Source organism: Bufo bufo, chromosome 11, assembly GCF_905171765.1.
Source record: "Bufo bufo chromosome 11, aBufBuf1.1, whole genome shotgun sequence".
Lineage (NCBI taxonomy): Eukaryota > Metazoa > Chordata > Amphibia > Anura > Bufonidae > Bufo > Bufo bufo.
The window spans coordinates 99,111,032-99,136,028 of record NC_053399.1 but is presented as its reverse complement, the minus strand read 5'-3'; the positions used below and the strand labels follow the sequence as shown (position 1 = coordinate 99,136,028).

The following is a 24,997-nucleotide window of genomic DNA, read 5'->3' as shown; positions in this document are numbered from 1 at the left end:
ATAGATAGATAGATACAGTACTTTCAGAAAGTCTTCACACCCTCAGACTGTCCTCACATTTTGTTCTCTCGCCCCTTGTGCCATTAGTCCCCATCATTCTGCCTCAATCCCCCATGATGAGAAATTGAGAACAGAAGGTGAGAAATCTTTAGTAATTTTCTGAAAAGGGAAAACTGAAATATCACATTGACTTAAGTCTTCGGCCCCTTTCCTCGGGACATGAGTCTTCGGCCCCTTTCCTCGGGACATGAGTCTTCGGCCGCTTTCCTCGGGACATGAGTCTTCGGCCGCTTTCCTCGGGACATGAGTCTTCGGCCCCTTTCCTCGGGACATGAGTCTTCGGCCCCTTTCCTCGGGACATGAGTCTTCGGCCCCTTTCCTCGGGACATGAGTCTTCGGCCCCTTTCCTCGGGACATGAGTCTTCGGCCCCTTTCCTCGGGACATGAGTCTTCGGCCCCTTTCCCCTGGACATAAGTCTTCGGCCCCTTTAGTCGGGACATAAAGTTTAGATTGGTGGAGGCTGCAGTGATGGTCGACCTTCTGGAATCTTCTCCCATCTGCACACAGGATCGTTAGAGCTCTGACAGAGTGACCATTGGGTTCTTGGTTTCCTCTCGTACCAAGGACCTTCTCCCCTGATTACTTACTTTGTGGGGTGGCAGCTCTAGGAAGAGTCCTGGTTGTTCTTCTTCCATGTAAGAATTATGGAGGCCTCTGTGCTCCTGGTAACTTTCAGTGCAGTAGATATGTTTTGTCCTCTTCTCCAGTTCTGAGCCTCCACACCATCCTGTCTCTGAGCTCTACAGGCAGTTATTTCCTCCTCGTAGCTTCGTTTTTTCTGATCTGCATTTTCAGAAGTGACAGGGCTGCGCCTTTCCAAATCATGTCCAATCCACTGAATTTACCACAGGTGACTCTAATCAAGGTGTAGAACATCTCAGAGTTGATTCAGAGAAATAGGAGGCTCCAGAACGAAATGTCAAGTATCACAGCAAAGGGGCTAAAGGGTTAAGTCCAGGAGAAAGGGGCTGAAGGCTTACGTCCAGGAGAAAGGGGCTGAAGGCTTACGTCCAGGAGAAAGGGGCTGAAGGGTTAAGTCCAGGAGAAAGGGGCTGAAGGCTTACGTCCAGGAGAAAGGGGCTGAAGGGTTACGTCCAGGAGAAAGGGGCTGAAGGGTTACGTCCAGGAGAAAGGGGCTGAAGGGTTACGTCCAGGAGAAAGGGGCTGAAGGGTTACGTCCAGGAGAAAGGGGCTGAAGGGTTACGTCCAGGAGAAAGGGGCTGAAGGGTTATGTCCAGGAGAAAGGGGCTGAAGACTTACGTCCGGGAGAAAGGGGCTGAAGGGTTATGTCCAGGAGAAAGGGGCTGAAGACTTACGTCCGGGAGAAAGGGGCTGAAGACTTACGTCCAGGAGAAAGGGGCTGAAGGCTTACGTCCAGGAGAAAGGGGCTGAAGGGAAATGTCCAGGAGAAAGGGGCTGAGGACTTTCCCAATGTGCTGTAGATAGTTGCGGTGTCTGCGGCCTGTCGGGCGTGACCAGTGATGTTACAGAGGGCAGACAGGGCTCCTTTTGTTCTGTGGATTAATGAGAAGAATTAGACGGCAGCTATAGTGCAAGTGCCAGGAAAGTACAGGACGGTGGGGAATCACCTAAGAGGAAAACAATGACACCTTCTAAGTGTCTGAGGATGTGGTGACATCCAGACTGGCTACCAGTATGTCACCCAGCTCTCCAGAGTCCTGCCCGTTCTATCCTCCAGGCAGGGAGTTGTCACATAAGAGACTTGCTGATCCACAGTATAGAAGTTACAGCTCTGGGAATGCCGGGGTTAATCTGCTGTCGATGTGTGAGGCTGCAGCTGGTGTGTACATAATGAGGGTTGTTGTTACTAGCTGTGTAATGTCCTCCACATGTCCTGCAGTATATGGTATGGGCGGCCTGTACACAGGAGGTTCTGGTCGGGGCCGCTCAGCTCTATAGGGCCACACATTGGGGGGCAATGGCTGATGGGCCAGGAAACAACCCAATCTCTCCTTATTTACAAATGTGAGCGGATGATGAGGATTCACATCTGGACTTGTAGATAACGGAAACAGATGCATCACACCACTCCCTGGAAATGGCCTTAAAAGGGCCAGCGCTCCTAAACTACACAACCATCTGATGATATGCATGAAATGTTCTACAACTGCCGCAGAGACCTGCCATTGGCCCCAGCAGCCAACCAGTGACTACCTCATTATACCAGCGCAGCGTCAGCGCTGAAAGCCGGGTATACCACACTCTATAGTGTACATGTCCCGTAGACCGCACTCTATAGTGTACATGTCCCCGTAGACCACACTCTATAGTGTCCATGTCCCTGTAGACCGCACTCTATAGTGTACATGTCCCCGTAGACCGCACTCTATAGTGTACATGTCCCCGTAGACCGCACTCTATAGTGTACATGTCCCCGTAGACCGCACTCTATAGTGTACATGTCCCCGTAGACCGCACTCTATAGTGTACATGTCCCCGTAGACCGCACTCTATAGTGTACATGTCCCCGTAGACCGCACTCTATAGTGTACATGTCCCCGTAGACCGCACTCTATAGTGTACATGTCCCAGTAGACCGGACTCTATAGCGTCCATGTCCCCGTAGACCACGCTCTATAGTGTCCATGTCCCCGTAGACCACGCTCTATAGCGTACATGTCCCCGTAGACCGCGCTCTATAGCGTACATGTCCCCGTAGACCGCGCTCTATAGCGTACATGTCCCCGTAGACCGCGCTCTATAGCGTACATGTCCCCGTAGACCACACTCTATAGTGTACATGTCCCAGTAGACCGGACTCTATAGTGTCCATGTCCCCGTAGACCGCGCTCTATAGTGTCCATGTCCCCGTAGACCACGCTCTATAGCGTACATGTCCCCGTAGACCGCACTCTATAGTGTACATGTCCCTGTAGACCGCACTCTATAGTGTACATGTCCCTGTAGACCGCACTCTATAGTGTACATGTCCCCGTAGACCGGACTCTATAGTGTCCATGTCCCCGTAGACCGCACTCTATAGTGTACATGTCCCCGTAGACAGCACTCTATAGTGTACATGTCCCCGTAGACCGGACTCTATAGTGTCCATGTCCCCGTAGACCGCACTCTATAGTGTACATGTCCCCGTAGACCACACTCTATAGTGTCCATGTGCCCGTAGACCACACTCTATAGTGTCCATGTCCTGTAGACCGCACTCTATAGTGTACATGTCCACGTAGACCCCACACTATAGTGTACATGTCCCCGTAGACCGGACCCTATAGTGTCCATGTCCCCGTAGACCGCACTCTATAGTGTCCATGTCCCTGTAGACCGCACTCTATAGTGTACATGTCCCCGTAGACCAGACCCTAAAGTGTACATGTCCCCGTAGACCGCACTCTATAGTGTACATGTCCCCGTAGACCCCACACTATAGTGTCCATGTCCCTGTAGACCGCACTCTATAGTGTCCATGTCCCCGTAGACCGCACTCTATAGTGTCCATGTCCCCGTAGACCGCACCCTATAGTGTACATGTCCCGTAGACCGCACTCTATAGTGTCCATGTCCCTGTAGACCGCACCCTATAGTGTCCATGTCCCTGTAGACCGCACTCTATAGTGTACATGTCCCTGTAGACCGCACTCTATAGTGTACATGTCCCTGTAGACCGCACTCTATAGTGTACATGTCCCGTAGACCGCACTCTATAGTGTACATGTCCCCGTAGGCCGCACTCTATAGTGTCCATGTCCCCGTAGACCGCACTCTATAGTGTACATGTCCTGTAGACCGCACTCTATAGTGTACATGTCCCTGTAGACCGCACTCTATAGTGTACATGTCCCTGTAGACCGCACTCTATAGTGTACATGTCCCCGTAGGCCGCACTCTATAGTGTACATGTCCCCGTAGGCCGCACTCTATAGTGTACATGTCCCCGTAGGCCGCACTCTATAGTGTACATGTCCCCGTAGGCCGCACTCTATAGTGTACATGTCCCCGTAGACCGCACTCTATAGTGTACATGTCCCCGTAGACCGCACTCTATAGTGTCCATGTCCTCGTAGACCGCACCCTACAGTGTCCATGTCCCTGTAGACCGCACTCTATAGTGTCCATGTCCCTGTAGACCGCACTCTATAGTGTACATGTCCTTGTAGACCGCACTCTATAGTGTACATGTCCCCGTAGACCGCACTCTATAGTGTCCATGTCCCCGTAGACCGCACTCTATAGTGTCCATGTCCCCGTAGACCGCACTCTATAGTGTACATGTCCCCCTAGACTATAGGACAGGGTTAGACAATTTATTGCTCCCTGTAATCCGCCATCAGTCAAATAGAGGGTTACTGTAGCGTCGTTCAGTGACATGAATACATTTACGTCACATGTCTCCGGTGCCAAGACCCTCCATAAGCACATAGATCATACACATATCTGCAGCTCCTCTTGTAATACTCCTGACATTTGGGGTACTGGCCCTTTAAATCCAGGTCTCAAGCAGTTCCACCTACATACAGTGACTGAGAGACACGAAGCAGGAGACAGAGACGATCATTGGTTTTATTTAACATCACCCCAAAAATTCCAGTGGGGGCGTTCCTTGTGTACAGTGTAAAAAGAGACGACAGCAATAAATATATCTTACAGCGAGCGAGGAGGATGATGGGGTTACTTTGGTGTAGAAGCTGGTAATACTGCAGTAATATAAGGGATAACACCTCACTGCCACATCGTCACAACGCTGCAGCAGCTCTGCTATGCGGTGCCATTCCCCACATGGCACTGGTACAGTAAGAGCCCGGTGCCACACCCATAACGATGAACTCCTCAATCATAGATAACATATAGAGACGACTATTGGACGTGCAGTAGTGGTTGGTAGAGGAGGGTGGGAGTTGTAGTGCGCGGCTGGCCTGCCCCTCATCTATCCCGCAGGAGACGGGTTACGTGGCTCTCACAAGGGATAATCTTACAGCATGCTGAAAGTGCAAAAGGAGCGCCCTCTGCTGGCCACTTCAGAGAATACTGTACCACAGCGATGAGCCTGCAGGGGGCAGCAGAGATCAGACCCTGCAGGCTGAACCTGGAGAAACAGACCTGGGGAGGGTCCTAATGACAAGCAGCCTGGCATCAAGGAGGGCATCGTATAATTATAGCATGGCCATACTAACACATGCCCAGGTTCCACCCCCTTGACAAGGCTCCTCCTCTCAGATCATAATTATTCTTTTACTCCTCACGGGCTAAAAAAGCAGAGCTGCAGGGTAAAGAATAGAGGAGGCACAGAGCACCGACCTGTAATAACCACAAGGTGGCGCCTGGACAGTAATAACCACAGATGTGTCCGAACAGAGGAGATTTAAAAAAATGAAGTAACACATACAAAGTACAAAAAGAAAAAAATCCAGTGCATATGAGCGCCCCTACTGGCGAGTGTCGTCATAACAGAATGAAAGCATGAGCGAGTAAACGTCTGTCAGGCCTGAAAACGTAGAAAATCCACTCCACAGCAGGAGGTCAGAAAATCTGACAGGGCAAATAAAACTCTCAGAAGTCACCAGTGCATTCTGCACACTGACCACAGGAGGGCAGCAGAGCACATGTAACAACGATCCGTAGTGCAGTTTCTGAACCCCAAGTGTGGAGAGCAGCGGCGCCGGTCAATAGAACCCAGGACACAACCTCAGATGTTAGAGAAAGGGCACACTCCATCCAGAGAGACCTATACGTCATAGTCAGGAAGGTAGGTGTACGCCGGACCCCCGGAAGATGGGGGGGTGTTACATGGGAAGAGCCAGCAGATCATATACCCTGCGGGAGAGAAAGGAATGAACCATTACATGGGACCAAGGAGGAATGGATAGGCGGCATTCTCAGCGATGTCACCGCTGATCTCTAGTGAATGGATAGGCTGCATTCTCAGTGATGTCACCGCTGATCTCTAGTGACACAATCTGGGGGATGTCACCGCTGATCTCTAGTGACACAATCTGGGGGATGTCACCGCTGATCTCTAGTGACACAATCTGGGGGATGTCACCGCTGATCTCTAGTGACACAATCTGGGGGATGTCACCGCTGATCTCTAGTGACACAATCTGGGGGATGTCACCGCTGATCTCTAGTGACACAATCTGGGGGATGTCACCGCTGATCTCTAGTGACACAATCTGGGGGATGTCACCGCTGATCTCTAGTGACACAATCTGGGGGATGTCACCGCTGATCTCTAGTGACAGAATCTGGGTGATGTCACCGCTGATCTCTAGTGACACAATCTGGGGGATGTCACCGCTGATCTCTAGTGACACAATCTGGGGGATGTCACCGCTGATCTCTAGTGACAGAATCTGGGGGATGTCACCGCTGATCTCTAGTGACAGAATCTGGGGGATGTCACCGCTGATCTCTAGTGACAGAATCTGGGTGATGTCACCGCTGATCTCTAGTGACAGAATCTGGGTGATGTCACCGCTGATCTCTAGTGACAGAATCTGGGGGATGTCACCGCTGATCTCTAGTGACAGAATCTGGGTGATGTCACTGCTGATCTCTAGTGACACAATCTGGGGGATGTCACCGCTGATCTCTAGTGACACAATCTGGGGGATGTCACCTACCTCTGCCGAACACCTCCCTCAGCAGCGCCATCTTTGGTTTGCGGCTGTGGATGACCTCCTTATTCGCATCCTTCAGGAGTCTGTTCCTCAGCTGCTCGATGGGCGTCTCGTCTGTAATGATCGACACAATCTGCAAAAATAAAAATAAAACCTGGGTATGAAATAAAAAACTTGTAATAACACGCGTTCTGATTGGACGCAGCCGCAAATAACACTGACCTGATCATAAAAGATCACCGTGACAAAGAGGCCAAAAAGCAGGGACTCCACGAGGAGGAGGATGCAGTGGACTCTAAGGGGAGAAGATTTCATGTAAGATCTGCGGAACCGTGGACTAGTGAGCCTCTCACCAGGAACTTACATCTGGACGTGGCTGTGAGCAGGGGCCGCCTTCTCTGCATCCTCCACTGATCCCTTCTTGGATGGCAAGAGCCAAGTGGCCAGCACTAAGCCCATTGCGTAAAGACTAGTCAGCCCTGCAGAGAAAGATTACACAATGAAGTCAGAACAGCGCCTCCTGCAGGAGAGGAACACTGACGTGTATGAGCTCTAACTACAGCGTCATATAGAGAGGAGCGCCACCTGCTGGACACCACTAGTGTATGATACTAGACCAGGGCTAATGGGGGCAGCACCACCTGCTGGATACAACGTGTAATACCTCCACTAGTGTATGATACTAGACAAGGACTAATGGGGGCAGCACCACCTGCTGGACACATTGTGTAATACCTCCACTAGTGTATGATACTAGACAAGGACTAATGGGGGCAGCACCACCTGCTGGACACAACGTGTAATACCTCTACTAGTGTATGATACTAGACAAGGACTAATGGGGGCAGCACCACCTGCTGGATACAACGTGTAATACCTCTACTAGTGTATAATAGTAGACCAGGACTAGGGGGGGCAGCACCACCTGCTGGATACAACGTGTAATACCTCCATTAGTGTATAATACTAGACCAGGGCTAATGGGGGCAGCACCACCTGCTGGACACCACTAGTGTATGATACTAGACAAGGGCTAATGAGGGCAGCACCACCTGCTGGACACATCGTGTACTACCACCACTAGTATATAATACTAGAGCAGGGCTAATGGGGGCAGCACCACCTGCTGGACACATCGTGTAATAACTCCACTAGTGTATAATACTAGACCAGGACTAATGGGGGCAGCACCACCTGCTGGACACATCGTGTAATAACTCCACTAGTGTATAATACTAGACCAGGACTAGGGGGGGGGGCAGCACCACCTGCTGGATACAACGTGTAATACCTCCATTAGTGTATAATACTAGACCAGGGCTAATGGGGGCAGCACCACCTGCTGGACACATCGTGTACTACCACCACTAGTGTATAATACTAGAGCAGGGCTAATGGGGGCAGCACCACCTGCAGGACACATCGTGTAATAACTCCACTAGTGTATAATACTAGACCAGGGCTAATGGGGGCAGCACCACCTGCTGGACACATCGTGTAATAACTCCACTAGTGTATAATACTAGACCAGGGCTAATGGGGGCAGCACCACCTGCTGGACACATCGTGTAATAACTCCACTAGTGTATAATACTAGACCAGGGCTAATGGGGGCAGCACCACCTGCTGGACACATCGTGTAATACCTCCACTAGTGTATAATACTAGACTAGGGCTAATGGGGGCAGCACCACCTGCAGGCGGCACCGGTTGAGCATCCCTCTGTATATAGGGATAGTAATAATGGCGGCTTCAGTGCGGGGGAGGGGGTCATACCTGTGTAAAACAGGAACTGGATAAAATATTTCTGGTTTAATTCCCCAACACAGTTATTTATCCTAAAAAAAATAAGAAAAGATGATAAGAAAAGATAAGCAGACAAACATTCCCTAAGAAGCAGTGCGGGGGGCGCACCAGGGGCAGTGGTGGTCCATCCTCCGCACACAGCGGTGACAGATGCGGCAGTGGTGAGCCCGTGGGGGGCGGTAGGTCTCGCAGCGGTTGCACACGGTCCAGTCCTCGTTACCCTGCTGAGAGAGAGGGCTGGTCATCCCACGGCTATCCTCAGGGGTCGGAGTTACCACCCCCGCTCTCATACTCACCCGGTCACTTTTGCGCGGCGTGCTGGAGCGCAAGTCTGAAAAGTCAATGGCGGTTTCCGGTAAAGGGACCATTCCTAGAAGATTAAAGTATGCACAGCGTTATTAGTGCTCTGCACCCGGCCTGACCACAGTGGAGGGGCGCGGGCGCTCCCGGCCTGACCACAGTGGAGGGGCGCGGGCGCTCCCGGCCTGACCACAGTAAAGGGGGCGCGGGGGCGCTCCCGGCCTGACCACAGTGGAGGGGCGCTCCCGGCCTGACCACAGTGGAGGGGCGCGGGGGCGCTCCTGGCCTGACCACAGCGGAGGGGCCCTCCCGGCCTGACCACAGCGGAGGGGCGCTCCCGGCCTGACCACAGCGGAGGGGCGCTCCCGGCCTGACCACAGTGGAGGGGCGCTCCCGGCCTGACCACAGTGGAGGGGCGCTCCCGGCCTGACCACAGTGGAGGGGCGCTCCCGGCCTGACCACAGTGGAGGGGCGCTCCCGGCCTGACCACAGTGGAGGGGCGCGGGGGCGCTCCTGGCCTGACCACAGCGGAGGGGCCCTCCCGGCCTGACCACAGTGGAGGCGCGCGGGCGCTCCCGGCCTGACCACAGTGGAGGCGCGCTCCCGGCCTGACCACAGTAAAGGGGGCGCGGGGGCGCTCCCGGCCTGACCACAGTAAAGGGGCGCGGGGGCGCTCCCGGCCTGACCACAGTAAAGGGGCGCGGGGGCGCTCCCGGCCTGACCACAGTGGAGAGGCGCGGGGGCGCTCCCGGCCTGACCTCAGTGGAGAGGCGCGGGGGGGGGCGCTCCCGGCCTGACCACAGTGGAGGGGCGCAGGGGCGCTCCCGGCCTGACCACAGTGGAGGCGCGCTCCCGGCCTGACCACAGTAAAGGGGGCGCGGGGGCGCTCCCGGCCTGACCACAGTAAAGGGGCGCGGGGGCGCTCCCGGCCTGACCACAGTAAAGGGGCGCGGGGGCGCTCCCGGCCTGACCACAGTGGAGAGGCGCGGGGGCGCTCCCGGCCTGACCTCAGTGGAGAGGCGCGGGGGGGGGCGCTCCCGGCCTGACCACAGTGGAGGGGCGCAGGGGCGCTCCCGGCCTGACCACAGTGGAGGGGCGCAGGGGCGCTCCTGGCCTGACCACAGTGGAGGCGCGCGGGCGCTCCCGGCCTGACCACAGTGGAGGCGCGCGGGCGCTCCCGGCCTGACCACAGTGGAGGCGCGCGGGCGCTCCCGGCCTGACCACAGTGGAGGGGCGCGGGCGCTCCCAGCCTGACCACAGTGGAGGGGCGCGGGCGCTCACGGCCTGACCACAGTGGAGGGGTGCGGGTGTTACCTGGGTCTGAGACGACGGCACGGGTGTGACAGGCCAGCATAATGAAGACCACCAGATTGAAGCCGACCGCGTGGAGCGGACACCAAATGCTGTGGAGAGATAAAGGACAGAATACGAGGTGAGAGGACACGCCCCGACACCCACGTTGTTCTGCACCCCCTCCCTAATGTCTGTATGACCCTCCCGTTATCTCCCAGCGTCCTGATGACCCCCAACTATCTACATCCCTAAGAATCCCCCCCCCCCGCATTACCCCCTTGTGCCCCCCGCAGCCCCCATTCTCAGTAAGTGCCTGACCACTGGGCCCCCAGCAATGACAAGGGGTCCCGGGCCCCCCATATGAAGGAAGCACAGATTCTGTATGCCGCCGTCACTGCTCACCTGTTGATCCCACAGCGCTCAGGTGGGGCCCCTCTGACTACCACACCCATCTCTCATACCCTGAGGATCCCTCATCATAACCCTCACACGCCTGCATGTATAACCCCCATCCTCCCCGCACCTGCCGGAGAAGCTGTGGAGCAGGATGTGCCGCAGGACGACGTAGTCGGCGTAGCCCAGGCTCAGGTAGGTGAGCAGGATACACAGGAGCCCGCACGGGTCCCGCACACAGCCCGCCATAGCCAGCGCGGAGACACTTCCGGGTGCCAGGCTCCGCCCCGCCGGCCTCTGCTCCAATCACGAGCCGCAGGGAGCGCTGCGCGCCCAGGTGATTGACAGGAGCGATCAGCTGTTACCGAGGAGCGGCGTACTTCCGGTGTGTGTGGTCGCTATGGAGACCGCGAAGCCGTCTGAGGCGCGTCATTTCTGGGGTTGGGTTATAGCCGGTGTTCTAACACAAATCCTTGCGCCATATTCGGGTCCTGCGTCGTTTGTTGGCGCACGAGCAGCAGTGTTGGGGGTCGGCGGGTGTCTCTGAGGAGAATTTGGCGGGAATGAGGCGTTCCCGCCGCTGCACGTAACAACCAATGAGATTCACGTTTCCAGTACCAGTAGCTGAGAGCTCGGCTGTGATTGGTCGCTGGGCAGTCGCGCGGTTGCTGAGGGGCGAGGGCGGTTAGGACCGCTGCTGCCACATACAGTTCGCACTGCTGAGGGGCCCCCCTTCCAGGAGCCCCTCCATTCTAGTGGCCCCCCACAGTGGAGGCTCAGGCACAGTTATCCATATTGTTTCAGGTGCTTAGTTTTAGGTACAGCTGTTATTATGTGACTGTCTCTATTGGGCCCCGCAGATTTAATATAATTTATTCCCAAAAATTCAGCCTGAATTATAGCAACAATCGATGCCGGCTCATAGCGGGGGTACATTTCGGTTTCCGGTGCACTGACAGGAAACAAGTGCACCGTGTGTTACCGCAATGTACTCTGGTTTAGAGAGGTTCTCTAGTCTGTACCTCAAATGGCTCCTTCGGCGAAGCCTTCCATTACTTTGTCGATTCCGCCATCTGACCTGGGTCATGTGACGTCCAACTGGCGGCAGGTCCCTCCCCCGAGGGGATCTTATTCCTGTTCAGCTGCATGCTGTGCCATGTTTATACCTGGGACATATATATATGCAAAGAGTTATCCTGCCGGTGAGCGCCAACACTCGCCCATCTCTGGCAGTGCCACACAGCTGCATATGTGACCCGGGGGCCCCTGTTCTTGTGATTGGCCGGGGCCCCTCTGCCGACCCATGTACTCGCTCTTCTCCCGGTCCACATGCCTATAGAGTAAAACAGACATTTATCCTTAAAGGGGCTGTTCAGCTTTTCAGTGATGGCCGATCCTTAGGATCACCAGCTGATGGGCAGGGTCCAGGGCATGTCTCCGTGGGCAGAGATTAAGGCATTCCCAAACTTTAGGGGATAAATAAAAAATGGGAATAAAACATTTTTCACTATTGTTTTTCAATGCATTCAATATGAGGTAATAATGTCTTGTTAAAGGGGTATTCCAGAATTTACATATTAACGGCTTATCCTCAGGATAGGTTCAAATCCCGGGACCCCCGCCGATCAGCCGTATGAGGAGGCTGCAAAGTGGCTGTTGAAGACTTAAACTGAGCGCGTGCGACCACCTCAAGGCATAAAGAAGAGGACAAACAGCAGGTGGCGCTATACAGGTGCATTTTATTGAATAGCTCAGTGGCTGGACTTAATTTGTAATTACTTGCCGTTTTAAAACTATTCAGCCCCACGCCCCCACCTGCTGTCAGTCATTTCCTTGGCACCCCCTCCCCCTGTAAGGGATGACTTACCATTGCAGCCTATAGGACATTCTATACGTTCCTATAGCCTGGCATACTTCCTGAGGGCTCATGCCCCGTGCCCGTATCATGCCCCGTGTGCGCTCCATATCATTGACTTGAATGGGTCCGCAATCCTCGCGGAGCGGAGGCACGGAACTGGAGCACTACGAGGCGGCCCTTCCAAGGGATTTTGTTCCGTGCCTCTGTCCTATTTTCTTTGCGATGCAGACTATGGAATCCAGATTTGCTGACCCTCCCCCACCCGTGTACAATGTGATAAAGCCTCTTCCCATTGGAATTAACCTATATGTAACCTTCGTGTTTATAGGGTGTGCCGGAGGCATCGGAGGGGTCACACGGAACTGAAAGTGAAAGTAACTCCTAGACGGTGCTCCCTTCCTCGGCACTTGTTCCCTGGAGATCATTGATTTCTACCCTTTGCAGAACTTTCTGGTAAGACGTTCATCCCTCTTGTATACTGTATATGTGTCATTAGTCTTATGGCGGAGGGTGGGTTACACTGGTCAGTCAGGTGAGGGGCTCAGACTCCCAGGCACTTCCACTTGTGGGCCACGTGCAGAGCATTGCCCTTACCTGCCACGGAGAGAGATCACATCATAAAGAGACGGCAGGAGAAGAAGCGGAGGTGACATGACGGTACAGCGACCGCCTACTGACTGGTCACAGTGTGAACCAGACTGACAACGCTGCTATTGTATTTAACCATGTCATGGCCAAGCTGTGTGTTTTCCCTTTTGACAAGCAGCATTAAAATGTGGCCATTGTTGTCCAGCCTAGGTGAAAAGAGCCCAACGGAGCCCCCCGCCTCACCTCCTTCAGGTGCTGATGTCACAGATCGCCAGTTCCCAATCCCCCCCTTGACTCTTTTAACCTCATTTGTGCATTGGCTAAAAGTCGTTTTTCTGGGACTTAGTTGGGAAACCGATTTACTGATGGCGCTAATAGTCATGGGTGGACGCCAGGTAACGGATGGCTCCACTGATCCTCTGCCTCCACTGATCCTCTGCCTCCACTGATCCTCTGCCCCCACTGATCCTCTGCCTCCACTGATCCTCTGCCTCCACTGATCCTCTGCCTCCACTGATCCTCTGCCTCCACTGATCCTCTGCCTCCACTGATCCTCTGCCTCCACTGATCCTCTGCCTCCCCTGATCTTCTGCCTCCACTGACTTTTTGCCTCTACTGATCCTCTGCCTTCACTGATCTTCTGCCTCCACTGATCCTCTGCCTTCACTGATCTTCTGCCTCCACTGATCCTCTGCCTCCACTGATCCTCTGCCTTCACTGATCTTCTGCCTTCACTGATCTTCTGCCTCCACTGATCCTCTGCCTCCACTGATCCTCTGCCTTCACTGATCTTCTGCCTCCACTGATCCTCTGCCTCCCCTGGTCCTCTGCCTCCACTGATCCTCTGCCTCCACTGATCCTCTGCCTCCACTGATCCTCTGCCTCCACTGATCCTTTGCCCGGGTCCTGCTATGGGTTATCTAGCCTTCAATTCCAGCCGAATTACCCCGGAGAGCAGCATTTTTGCATTGATGTAGTTAAAAATAATGCACATTACCCCAGGTTTTTTCCTCATTTGTGGGATAACCTAACCTCTCCAATACAAAATACAGAAGTAATTGCTTTCTGCTTTTCCCCATAATAAAATATATAAAAGAAACACTAAGGGTCCATTCACACTTCCGCAGAATGGGTCCGCATCCGTTCCGCAAATTGCGCAATGGGTGCAGACTTATTCATTCTCTAAGGGGCAGGAATGGATGCGGACAGCCCACAGTGTGCTGTCAACATCCGCATTTCCGGAGTGGGCCCCCGATCTTCCGGTCCACGGCCCTGGAAAAAAATAGAACATGTCCTATTCTTGTCCGCGGACAAGAATAGGCAGTTCTATGTGGGTGCCGGCTCGGTGTGTTGCGGACATGTGAATGGACCCTAAAGAGGAGATTTATAATCTCCTCATGCCACTATTTTGGCGTAAAAAGTTGCAAACATTGGGCCAGATTTATCATTAGCTAAAGTCAAATTTTTGCATAATCGGTAAAACTTTTTTGCGACTTTTTCTGGCTCCGCGCTATGCTCACCAGTTTTCTGAAAGTGGGCGTGTTTTCTTATGTAAATCAATCTCTAGACAGATTTACTATTGCAACAATTTAATAAAGTCGCACAAAATGGCGCAATTTCACTCCAGTGAGGACCATGCTTATGTTGGGAACGTTATATATACAGTTGCAAGAAAAAGTATGTGAACCCTTTGGAATGATATGGATTTCTGCACAAACTAGTCATAAAATGTGATCTGATCTTCATCTAAGTCACAACAATAGACAATCACAGTCGGCTTAAACTAATAACACACAAAGAATTAAATGTTACCATGTTTTTATTGAACACACCATGTAAACATTCACAGTGCAGGTGGAGAAAGTATGTGAACCCCTAGACTAATGACATCTCCAAGAGCTAATTGGAGTGAGGTGTCAGCCAACTGGAGTCCAATCAATGAGATGAGATTGGAGGTGTTGGTTACAGCTGCCCTGCCCTATAAAAAACACACACCAGTTCTGGGTTTGCTTTTCACAAGAAGCATTGCCTGATGTGAATGATGCCTCGCACAAAAGAGCTCTCAGAAGACCTACGATTAAGAATTGTTGACTTGCATAAAGCTGGAAAGGGTTATAAAAGTATCTCCAAAAGCCTTGCTGTTCATCAGTCCACGGTAAGACAAATTGTCTATAAATGGAGAAAGTTCAGCACTGCTGCTACTCTCCCTAGGAGTGGCCGTCCTGTAAAGATGACTGCAAGAGCACAGGGCAGACTGCTCAATGAGGTGAAGAAGAATCCTAGAGTGTCAGCTAAAGACTTACAGAAGTCTCCGGCATATGCTAACATCCCTGTTAGCGAATCTACGATACGTAAAATACTAAACAAGAATGGATTTCATGGGAGGATACCACAGAGGAAGCCACTGCTGTCCAAAAAAAACATTGCTGCACGTTTACAGTTTGCACAAGAGCCCCTGGATGTTCCACAGCAGTACTGGCAAAATATTCTGTGGACAGATGAAACCAAAGTGGAGTTGTTTGGAAGAAACACACAACACTATGTGTGGAGAAAAAGAGGCACAGCACACCAACCTCAAAACCTCATCCCAACTGTGAAGTATGGTGGTGGGGGCATCATGGTTTGGGGCTGCTTTGCTGCGTCAGGGCCTGGGCGGATTGCTATCATCAAAGGAAAAATGAATTCCCAAGTTTATCAAGACATTTTGCAGGAGAACTTAAGGCCATCTGTCCACCAGCTGAAGCTCCACAGAAGATGGGTGCTGCAACAGGACAACGACCCAAAGCATAGAAGTAAATCAACAACAGAATGGTTTAAACAGAAGAAAATCCGCCTTCTGGAGTGGCCCAGTCATAGTCCTGACCTCAACCCGATGGAGATGCTGTGGCATGACCTCAAGAAAGCGATTCACACCAGACATCCCAAGAATATTGCTGAACTGAAAGAGTTCTGTAAAGAGGAATGGTGAAGAATTACTCCTGACCGTTGTGCACGTCTGATCTGCAACTACAGGAAACGTTTGGTGGAAGTTATTGCTGCCAAAGGAGGTTCAACCAGTTATTAAATCCAAGGGTTCACATACTTTTTCCACCTGCACTGTGAATGTTTACATGGTGTGTTCAATAAAAACATGGTAACATGTAACTCTTTGTGTGTTATTAGTTTAAGCCGACTGTGATTGTCTATTGTTGTGACTTAGATGAAGATCAGATCACATTTTATGACCAATTTGTGCAGAAATCCACATCATTCCAAAGGGTTCACATATTTTCTTGCAACTGTATGTCCTGCGCTTGTAACATTGGCATCAAACAGAAGACTCTTTTTACCTTTTTTAAATCTTTTAACCTTCAAAAATGTTGAATGTTAAATGTAAAAATGTTCGTCAAAATAAATTAATTTTTTCATTATTTTACTAGAATTAATAATGTTTTATTAATGTATATTTGGTTAAATATATTGTAAAGTATAACATGTAGTTGTTTTTTTGTTTTTAAAAAAAAGCAAGTTTTTTTTAGTTTCATAAAAATAAAATATATTACAAAATATTATTTTTGGTTTTGCACTGGTTTAAAATCTTACACTATACACACTTATTACACTTTTTTAACTGATTCCTTTTTTTTTTACCTTTTCAACTAATATTTTTTCTTCTTCTTTTTCCATCATCAAAAAGATCTGTCATCAAAGATGGGTCCATGTTTGCCATGTTCTCTCAGGTACAACTGATAATGAAGTAAGAAGTAAGTAAACCTTTAAACGTGCAACTTTTTATCTATAACATATGCAAACGTGCGACTTTTTAAATAGAACGTGCGACTTTTTTAAAGCCACTTTCTGCTACCGTCAAACCACATTTATCACAGTATTAAAGGACCATTAATAAATCCGACTTTGCCAAAAGTGACTTTGGACAGATGTAAAAGTGGAGTAAGATGTACGTGTCTGGCCCATTGTATTTGGGACTTTTTAAACACCACTATTGTGAAAGAATAGTTTTTACTCTAGATGTAAAAGGTTTTTGCTTTCTTCCCCGGCTCATTGATGGGTAGTACACCTTCCAGAGATGGTAAAGGTTTGTCTTCTTATTACTGTATTTAGTGAATTATTCTTCAACATCTGTACAATTCACACATCCCAGTGTCCTGGTACGAAATAGACTTAAAGGGGTTCTCCGAGCCTAGAAGCCCCTTTTTATATGGCCAGTGAGTGCAGGGGTTAAAGAAAAGGAGAAGACTCACCTCTCACTGCCGCATTGGCTAAAAAACGGCTTAAAGAGGCTCTGTCAGAGTGATCAACCCTATTAAACTGCCTGGTAGGGCTCATCATGCTGATTAAAACTATACCTCTCTTTTGTCTGTAGGATAAACAGCTGCAGAAATATCTGTGTTTTTGAGCAAGTTGGAGCACCAGGAGGCCGGGCTGAGTCCTTGGAGCACTCCTTTCTGCACACACCCCCTCCCCTTGATTGACAGGCTGTGTCCTAGTATCTACATATCATATACACTAGCATAGAAAAACCAGCTTTCTCTATGTGGAAATCCTGTAGCTTAGTGGTAAATGCCCAGTTTTACATGTACATATCATAGGTTTGAATCTTGGGAAAGAGTTTCAGATTTTTTTTCTTCACATATTTTTTCCCCTCACATTTAAAGGGGTTGTCCCGGTTCAGAGCCTTAAGCTTCTCTTCTCTTATGGTTGGGGGCTGGTGGAGGGGGCATCATGATTGGGGGCTGGTGGACGGGGCATCATGATTTAAGAACCATGAAGAGAACAGGTCAGTTTTATCTCATTGGGAACGCTGTAAAAACAAAATCCATAAAACTATATACAGTTGCAAGAAAAAGTATGTGAACCCTTTGGAATGATATGGATTTCAGCACAAATTGGTGATAAAATGTGATCTGATCTTCATCTAAGTCACAACAATAGACAATCACAGTCGGCTTAAACTAATAACACACAAAGAGTTAAATGTTACCATGTTTTTATTGAACACACCATGTAAACATCCACAGTGCAGGGGGAAAAAGTATGTGAACCCTTGCATTTAATAACTGGTTGAACCTCCTTTGGCAGCAATAACTTCCACCAAACGTTTCCTGTAGTTGCAGATCAGACGTGCACAACGGTCAGGAGTAATTCTTCACCATTCCTCTTTACAGAACTGTTTCAGTTCAGCAATATTCTTGGGATGTCTGGTGTGAATCGCTTTCTTGAGGTCATGCCACAGCATCTCCATCGGGTTGAGGTCAGGACTCTGACTGGGCCACTCCAGAAGGCGGATTTTCTTCTGTTTAAGCCATTCTGTTGTTGATTTACTTCTATGCTTTGGGTCGTTGTCCTGTTGCAGCACCCATCTTCTGTTGAGCTTCAGCTGGTGGACAGATGGCCTTAAGTTCTCCTGCAAAATGTCTTGATAAACTTGGGATTTCATTTTTCCTTCGATGATAGCAATCCGTCCAGGCCCTGACGCAGCAAAGCAGCCCCAAACCATGATGCCCCCACCACCATACTTCACAGTTGGGATGAGGTCTTGATGTTGGTGTGCTGTGCCTCTTTTTCTCCACATAGTGTTGTGTGTTTCTTCCAAACAACTCCACTTTGGTTTCATCTGTCCACAGAATATTTTGCCAGTACTGCTGTGGAACATCCAGGGGCTCCTGTGCAAACTGTAAACGTGCAGCAATGTTTTATTTTGGACAGCAGTGGCTTCCTCTGTGGTATCCTCCCATGAAATCCATTCTTGTTTAGTGTTTTACGTATCGTAGATTCGCTAACAGGGATGTCAGCATATGCCAGAGACTTTTGTAAGTCTTTAGCTGACACTCTAGGATTCTTCTTCACCTCATTGAGCAGTCTGCGCTGTGCTCTTGCAGTCATCTTTACAGGACGGCCACTCCTAGGGAGAGTAGCAGCAGTGCTGAACTTTCTCCATTCATAGACAACAGAAGATGGGTGTTGCAACAGGACAACGACCCAAAGCATAGAAGTAAAGTAACAACAGAATGGCTTAAACAGAAGACAATCCGCCTTCTGGAGTGGCCCAGTCAGAGTCCTGACCTCAACCCGATGGAGATGCTGTGGCAGGACCTCAAGAAAGCGATTCACACCAGACATCCCAAGAATATTGCTGAACTGAAACAGTTCTGTAAGAGGAATGGTGAAGAATTACTCCTGACCGTTGTGCACGTCTGATCTGCAACTACAGGAAACGTTTGGGGGAAGTTATTGCTGCCAAAGGAGGTTCAACCAGTTATTACATCCAAGGGTTCACATACTTTTTCCACCTGCACTGTGAATGTTTACATGGTGTGTTCAATAAAAACATGGTAACATTTAACTCTTTGTGTGTTATTAGTTTAAGCAGACTGTGATTGTCTATTGTTGTGACTTAGAAGAAGATCAGATCACATTTTATGACCACTTTGTGCAGAAATCCATATCATTCCAAAGGGTTCAGACACTTCTTCTTGCAACTGTATATGTGGTATCTCTGTAATCGTACTGACTGGGAGAATTAAGGGAACAGGTCAGTTTTATCTCATAGGAAGTTAGGAACAGTGTAAAAATAAAACCCATAACACTGTAGCGGAATTGCGTTGTTTTTTTCCCAGCTTCTCATTTTGTGCAAAAGTAAATGGAGCCATTAGAAAATACAAACAAGTCTTCATATGGCTATGTAATGGGAACAAAATATGGCTACAGGAAGACAGGGACTGAGAAACAAAAACGCAAAAAAATAAATAAATCACAGGGTCCTGAAGGTGTTAATGCAATTTTATTTAACCACTGGTCACTTTTCTCAGCTCCCCCTCAGTTATCACTGAAATCTACGCTGCGCTACACATACAGGACCCCGACACCAAGCATTTGGATCAGTCGCACCAACTGTATGTATCCAGCTCCTAAGACTTGATAAAGGAGTATTCTCACTCCGAAACGCGTTGTCACTCGAATGAATAAATAACTTTTAAAAAGACGTCACTCGCAGTTGTGGTTTTGCGCCAAGAGGTATCACATTGTGTACGAGTCAGTACACAGTTCTTTTTCAGTATTCTGAAATCTACGCAATGTATTAGTTCATAGCCAACTATCAAACACGAGGGGCGGACACAGATCTCATAGGGCCCCATAGCAAAACTTAGCAGGGGCCCCCCTGCCCAGTCCGCCTTCATCGTTCTCTCTCCAGTAATGCAGAATGCAAAGCACAATCCCCCAGATTTCTGATGAATTTCAATTCTTTATTTTTATTTTTTTATTAAGTGGACACAATTTGCATTAAAACATTTTAATACACAAAAAAAGTCACCCTGTTCTATGTCAGCAAAGTGGAGCAGGTGCTTCATAAATGTGGAGCTCACTCTGACCGGGGTGTATCTAGGATGAATACATTGATAAATCCGCTGCCTACGAAGAGGCTCTATGGATGTATAATACTGAATGGAGGGACACCAAAGGGAAGTCATGCTGCATTATAGTGTGTGGGGTTATGTATGGATATAGTACGCGCATCACGGGTGGCGTCCCTCTTTGGGAAGCATGCTGATCTGTGTATGTGGAGCAGGAGCCCTCGATGACCCTTCATAGTGGACGTACAAATATACAATTGCTTTCCACAGAAGACCATTTCTCAGAGGATTGGGTAATATCTGAGCAGTGGGGGGGGGATATTAGGGCCCCATCGATCAGGATGATAACAGGCCTCCTGAATAAATGATCCATAGTCAACGAAGCCATTATGAGCTCTGCGTTTCCACAAATAATTCATTTTTCTATCCAAATCCAATGGAGACTCCCAGTTCTTGATCAATTTCAGGAATTGGTAAAGATGGAACTTATAGACTTAAATCAAAAAGAGATAAGAGGATTCGACTCCAACTTAGAGTCACAAAATTTAATTTAATAAAGCGGTATAATTAGCAAATTTCTGAAACACTTTATTAAAAAAAAAATCTGCCTGCATCCAACCGGAAAAAAAGCTGTAAAGTCGTGGCCACTAGGGGTTTCATTTCTACATAATTTGCAGCCCACTGCCTGTTGTCAGGCAAGATCCGTCCCTGGTAAGAGAGACACAGAAGATAAAAGAACTGCTTGTACAATGCTTCCGAAGATCGCCGAAGCTTCCTGTGTGTCTGTAAGTGTGATCTCCCCCTCCTTATCTGTTCTGTGAGCTCTGGAGCTGAAAACTAACATAGTGGGAAGTAAGGGAAAGACGTCACAGAAGTACAGTGCCGGCAGATTTCACAGGAGGAAGAGGCCCCCTGCTTTTGAATGAAATGCATCTAGCTGTGCAGCTGAAACAGGGGATAATACGGCTGGAAAAGACTTTAGAGAAAACTAAAGACACCTGTAACTTCACAGTTATGATTCTACAATAAAAAAACACAGCCATCATGCAAACTGTGTGAAAACTCATACACGCTTTAAGATCATCATAAAAGAAAGCCCATACTAAATATTAAAGACCTGCTTATAAGACCAGCAAACACCTGCGGTTCTGTTACAATCATGGCCTCTGGTTTGTATGAAAAATTAAACTTGGTCATTTTACGTTTCTATGTACCGAACACTGGATTCGCATCTGACTGTCGAATTTCAGGGCAAATGTAAAAAAAAATGGTGTAAGGGAGTTTGTACATGTGACCTGTCATGGCAGAATTGGGATTGGTTTTTATATATACGAAGAGGAGAATCCCTGATCCCCCCATATCAGATGGTCTTGTCATTACACTTAAGAACTGCTATCGGTATGACGGGGGAAGTTAGAGAGCGAGGTCCCAGATGGCCAGCTACAGAGCGAGGCCCATGATTTTGCGGTCAGTATAATTTTTTTTATATTTTATTGATAAGCAAAGCACATTAGAGCTGAAATGATACCACAGTCCAATCCAGTGGCCACCAACTCAAGATTAGCCGCTATGTCGTGTCATCTGAAATATCCCAAGAGGTCAGGTGAGCCTATTTGGACCATGATGGCGACTCCAAGCAAGAATACATGCTGTGTAATAAACTGAAAGCAAGGGGTTATCCTGAAAACACCCTAAAAAGAGCTACTACGAGCGTTAATCGTCAGGATCTCCAAAAACTGGGATCAGAAGAAGTTTGTCGGATGTGGTAAATCCGGAGACAATCAAAGCCTCTACCGTCTCATGACATTTTCTGGAGGACCACGGTGGTGATTTACGTGTTTCTATGGTGCAAATTTTTGAGAAAGTTTACAAACCTCACAGGGTTCTTCTAAACCATGAAACTTTTGGGATATTTCCACTTGAAACCAGAATGCTGCGAGGGTTGAATATTAGACCGGGGGTGATATTAGGGTTTCCATGTGTTATACTCTTTAACATCTCCATAGCTGCTTTCTGGATCGTTATTGGTTGTTTTTAAACATGTGACCTTTAGATTTTTATAAGAAGTACAATGTGGGTCTGATCAGGTGTCAGATATTATTAAGGACCTTGTCTGAAACTTTTATGGGTATATGTACACAATGCTTATTACACACCTGCAAAAAATACACATATACCACCATCTAAGTAGATGAGATTTTCAAAATGTCATGTACACAGTTGAAAAATTGGCCTGCTTTGCCGATGTTGAAATACACACAATCTCGCAACATCCCTGTGAAACCTTGACCGTCTGCAATTCACAAGACAACCACTAGGTGGCCACACATAGACACCTATAGGATAGACATCTCATGGTACAGTATCAAGAAACCAAGACTTGTTTGAATAAGCTGCCCTTCTCACCCCACACACCTCAGCTTATGTTGAGGAAATGGAAGGACACATCTGTATGTTATTGCAAATGCAGATAGGATGGGCACCTATTGAGTGCCAATCAATCTCAATGGCAGGAGCTGAGCGGTTTTGTAATTTACGTAACCTCAGTACCTCTCAAAGATAGCACAAGAAACAGGACCAGTCTATTTCTGGATGTTTCAATCCCTTTTCTCACCACTGGGGGGCGATAACAGCTTGCCTTTCTAGCTCCAGAATATACCTGTACATGAGGAATTCCAAGGATTTAATGGGACACAGCGAATTGTCTAGGACCAGGTCTGTCCTCCGGATAGATCATCAATATCAGATCCGTGGGGGTACAACTTTCAATGCCCCTGCAGATCAGCTTTTTCAAGAGGTCGTAGAGCTGTGATACATGGCGACTTTTTATAGTTTTGCAGCTCAATCCCGTTCACGGATGGATGTGACTGAGGAAGAGCAGGCATCGCTCATCCAAGCAACACAGCCAGGAGTCGGACTCCCACCGATCTGATCCTGAAGACCTATCCTGGGGATCAGTATTAAAGTCCCAAAAAAACTATTTTCAAAGGGTTGTGACCAGTTCCTTCCTTCTTGAGAATAGCGTAGGAGGCTGTCACATTCATTCAGGGTACATTTGTCTCCTGCCCTGTTTGCTTATTGACTTTATATCAGTTTTAGAGGAGACAATGTTTGCTCAGAAAGGTTTCCCAACAGCTTGGAATCTGCAAATACCTGGAGCTTATCTGATGGCAGGAGAAATCCACACCCCAAATGCCTCGTTCCACAAAGCAGAAAACAGACCGCCGGCTGCACTGCCACTCAGCAAACCGTAGAAAAAAGGCACAATATTCCTACGGGAGAGACCACGGGGACTAAAAGAAGCCTTCATCGTTGTTATGTGGGGGGCTGTGTTCTCCTGTGGAGAGGGGAACCAGGATCTACACTAGACTAGCCTCATGCCCTTCAAGATGGCCGACTATAGTTGCAACTTCCTGTCCTCAGTTATGACATGAGGAGCAGCTCTTGAACCCAGACTGCAGCTATAATAAGTGAAATATTGTGCAGACTGACTTCATTGGAAGTATTCAGAGGCTATAAGACTCCTCACTGAATAATGTCTCCTGGCAGCTTGTACCTGGCACCAACCTCCATTACAGCCCTCACTGAGGTTGTCGTACTCATTTACCTGCCAAATCTCTAATGTTAGTCAGAAGCAGTATACCTCACTGAATGATGGGAAAGGTGGGTGACTACCAGTATGCTGACTATGACGGCTCTGCTGTCACCCCACGTTCACACCCAACGCTATAAAAAGGCAGACCAAGCGGCTGCCTTAGGGCACAGAGACAAGGGAGGGGGGGCGCGGAAAAAAGATTATTTTTTTAAAAATAAATCACTAGTGCCGCCGGCCGCCCGGCCTCTGTGAGCAGTTACGCCGCCCTACCACCCTCGTCCCCGCCTCCACCCATCCGGGCCCGGTACTGCTTTCTTGCTGTGATCTTGTGTCGGGTCTCGCAGGATCACGCGACGTACGCCGGAAGAAGGGATTGTGGGAGCGAGAGCAAGACGGCAGGAGCGGAGCAGTCTCACTCTCAGAGCGAGGCAAGTATTTTTTTTAAAAATGTGCACACCACTGCCTGCCAGAGGGGCACCGCACCTGTCATGGCACTATATGGCAGGCACCAGCAAATCCTTCACAGGGGCCCGGCCCCGGGGGCAAAAATATATGGCACTGGCAATAAGTAAACTAAGCAAAAAATGAAATAGATACAGAGGGGGCAAAAAATTTAATATATACACAGGGGACAAATGTTTATGGAATATATACAGAGGGGGCAAAATGGATATATACAGGACCCGTGTATATATATCAATTTTGCCCCCTCTGTATATATTCCATTTTGCCCCCTGTATATATATCCATTTGCCCCCAATGTATATATTCCATTTTGCCCCCTGTATAAAGTGGATGTAAAAAGTCTACACACCCCTGTTAAAATGTCAGGTTTCTGTGATGTTCAATTTTTGTTAAGTAGATATAAGGATGGGGCCCCAGAATCAAGGAAGGACCCCAAGGTCGGAAAAACACCTCCGAGGTCCTCCATCAATTCCGGAGCCCCACCAGTCACTCACAAAAATCCAAATACTTCCATATCTGCATTCAGACCTTGCGGGACTAATGAGTCGAATTCAAAGATTCGTCGGGATTCCAATCTGGACATACACTTTATGTGGTCCCCACCACGCCATTGTCTATTAACGTGTTCTATTGCAGCACATGTCAAACCAGACTGATTTTGATTATGTGCACTTTTAAAGTGATGGGATAAAG

At 48.9% G+C, this 24,997-nt stretch overlaps 1 protein-coding gene across 3 annotated transcripts; it reads right to left on the bottom strand.

Annotated features, from left to right (window-relative positions):
* Positions 1-4,579: 4,579 nt before the first annotated feature.
* Positions 4,580-23,170, bottom strand: LOC120982358 (palmitoyltransferase ZDHHC3-like). Of its 3 annotated transcripts, none has more exons than XM_040412435.1 (9): positions 22,904-23,170; positions 10,075-10,163; positions 8,757-8,830; positions 8,569-8,684; positions 8,431-8,492; positions 7,019-7,133; positions 6,877-6,949; positions 6,658-6,787; positions 4,580-5,848 (listed from the first exon to the last, which is right to left on the bottom strand). In XM_040412435.1, the coding sequence occupies exons 1-9, from the start codon at positions 22,909-22,911 to the stop codon at positions 5,760-5,762; spliced, it is 756 nt and encodes a 251-aa protein (XP_040268369.1). In that variant the 5' UTR covers positions 22,912-23,170; the 3' UTR covers positions 4,580-5,759. The 3 variants fall into 3 exon arrangements, with proteins under 3 accessions (XP_040268369.1, XP_040268366.1, XP_040268368.1); XM_040412432.1 differs by lacking the exon at positions 22,904-23,170 and adding an exon at positions 10,577-11,237; XM_040412434.1 differs by lacking the exon at positions 22,904-23,170 and adding an exon at positions 10,577-11,237 and having other exon boundaries at positions 8,569-8,681.
* Positions 23,171-24,997: the final 1,827 nt, after the last annotated feature.

Coding starts and splice junctions, on each gene's coding strand:
- LOC120982358 (XM_040412432.1), bottom strand. CDS start 10,695: ATGGCGGGCTGTGTGCGGGACCCGTGCGGGCTCCTGTGTATCCTGCTC. Junction 10,164..10,576: donor CTCCACAGCTTCTCCGGCAG/GTGCGGGGAGGA, acceptor ATCTCTCCACAG/CATTTGGTGTCCGCTCCACG. Junction 8,685..8,756: donor CGCCGCGCAAAAGTGACCGG/GTGAGTATGAGA, acceptor CCTCTCTCTCAG/CAGGGTAACGAGGACTGGAC.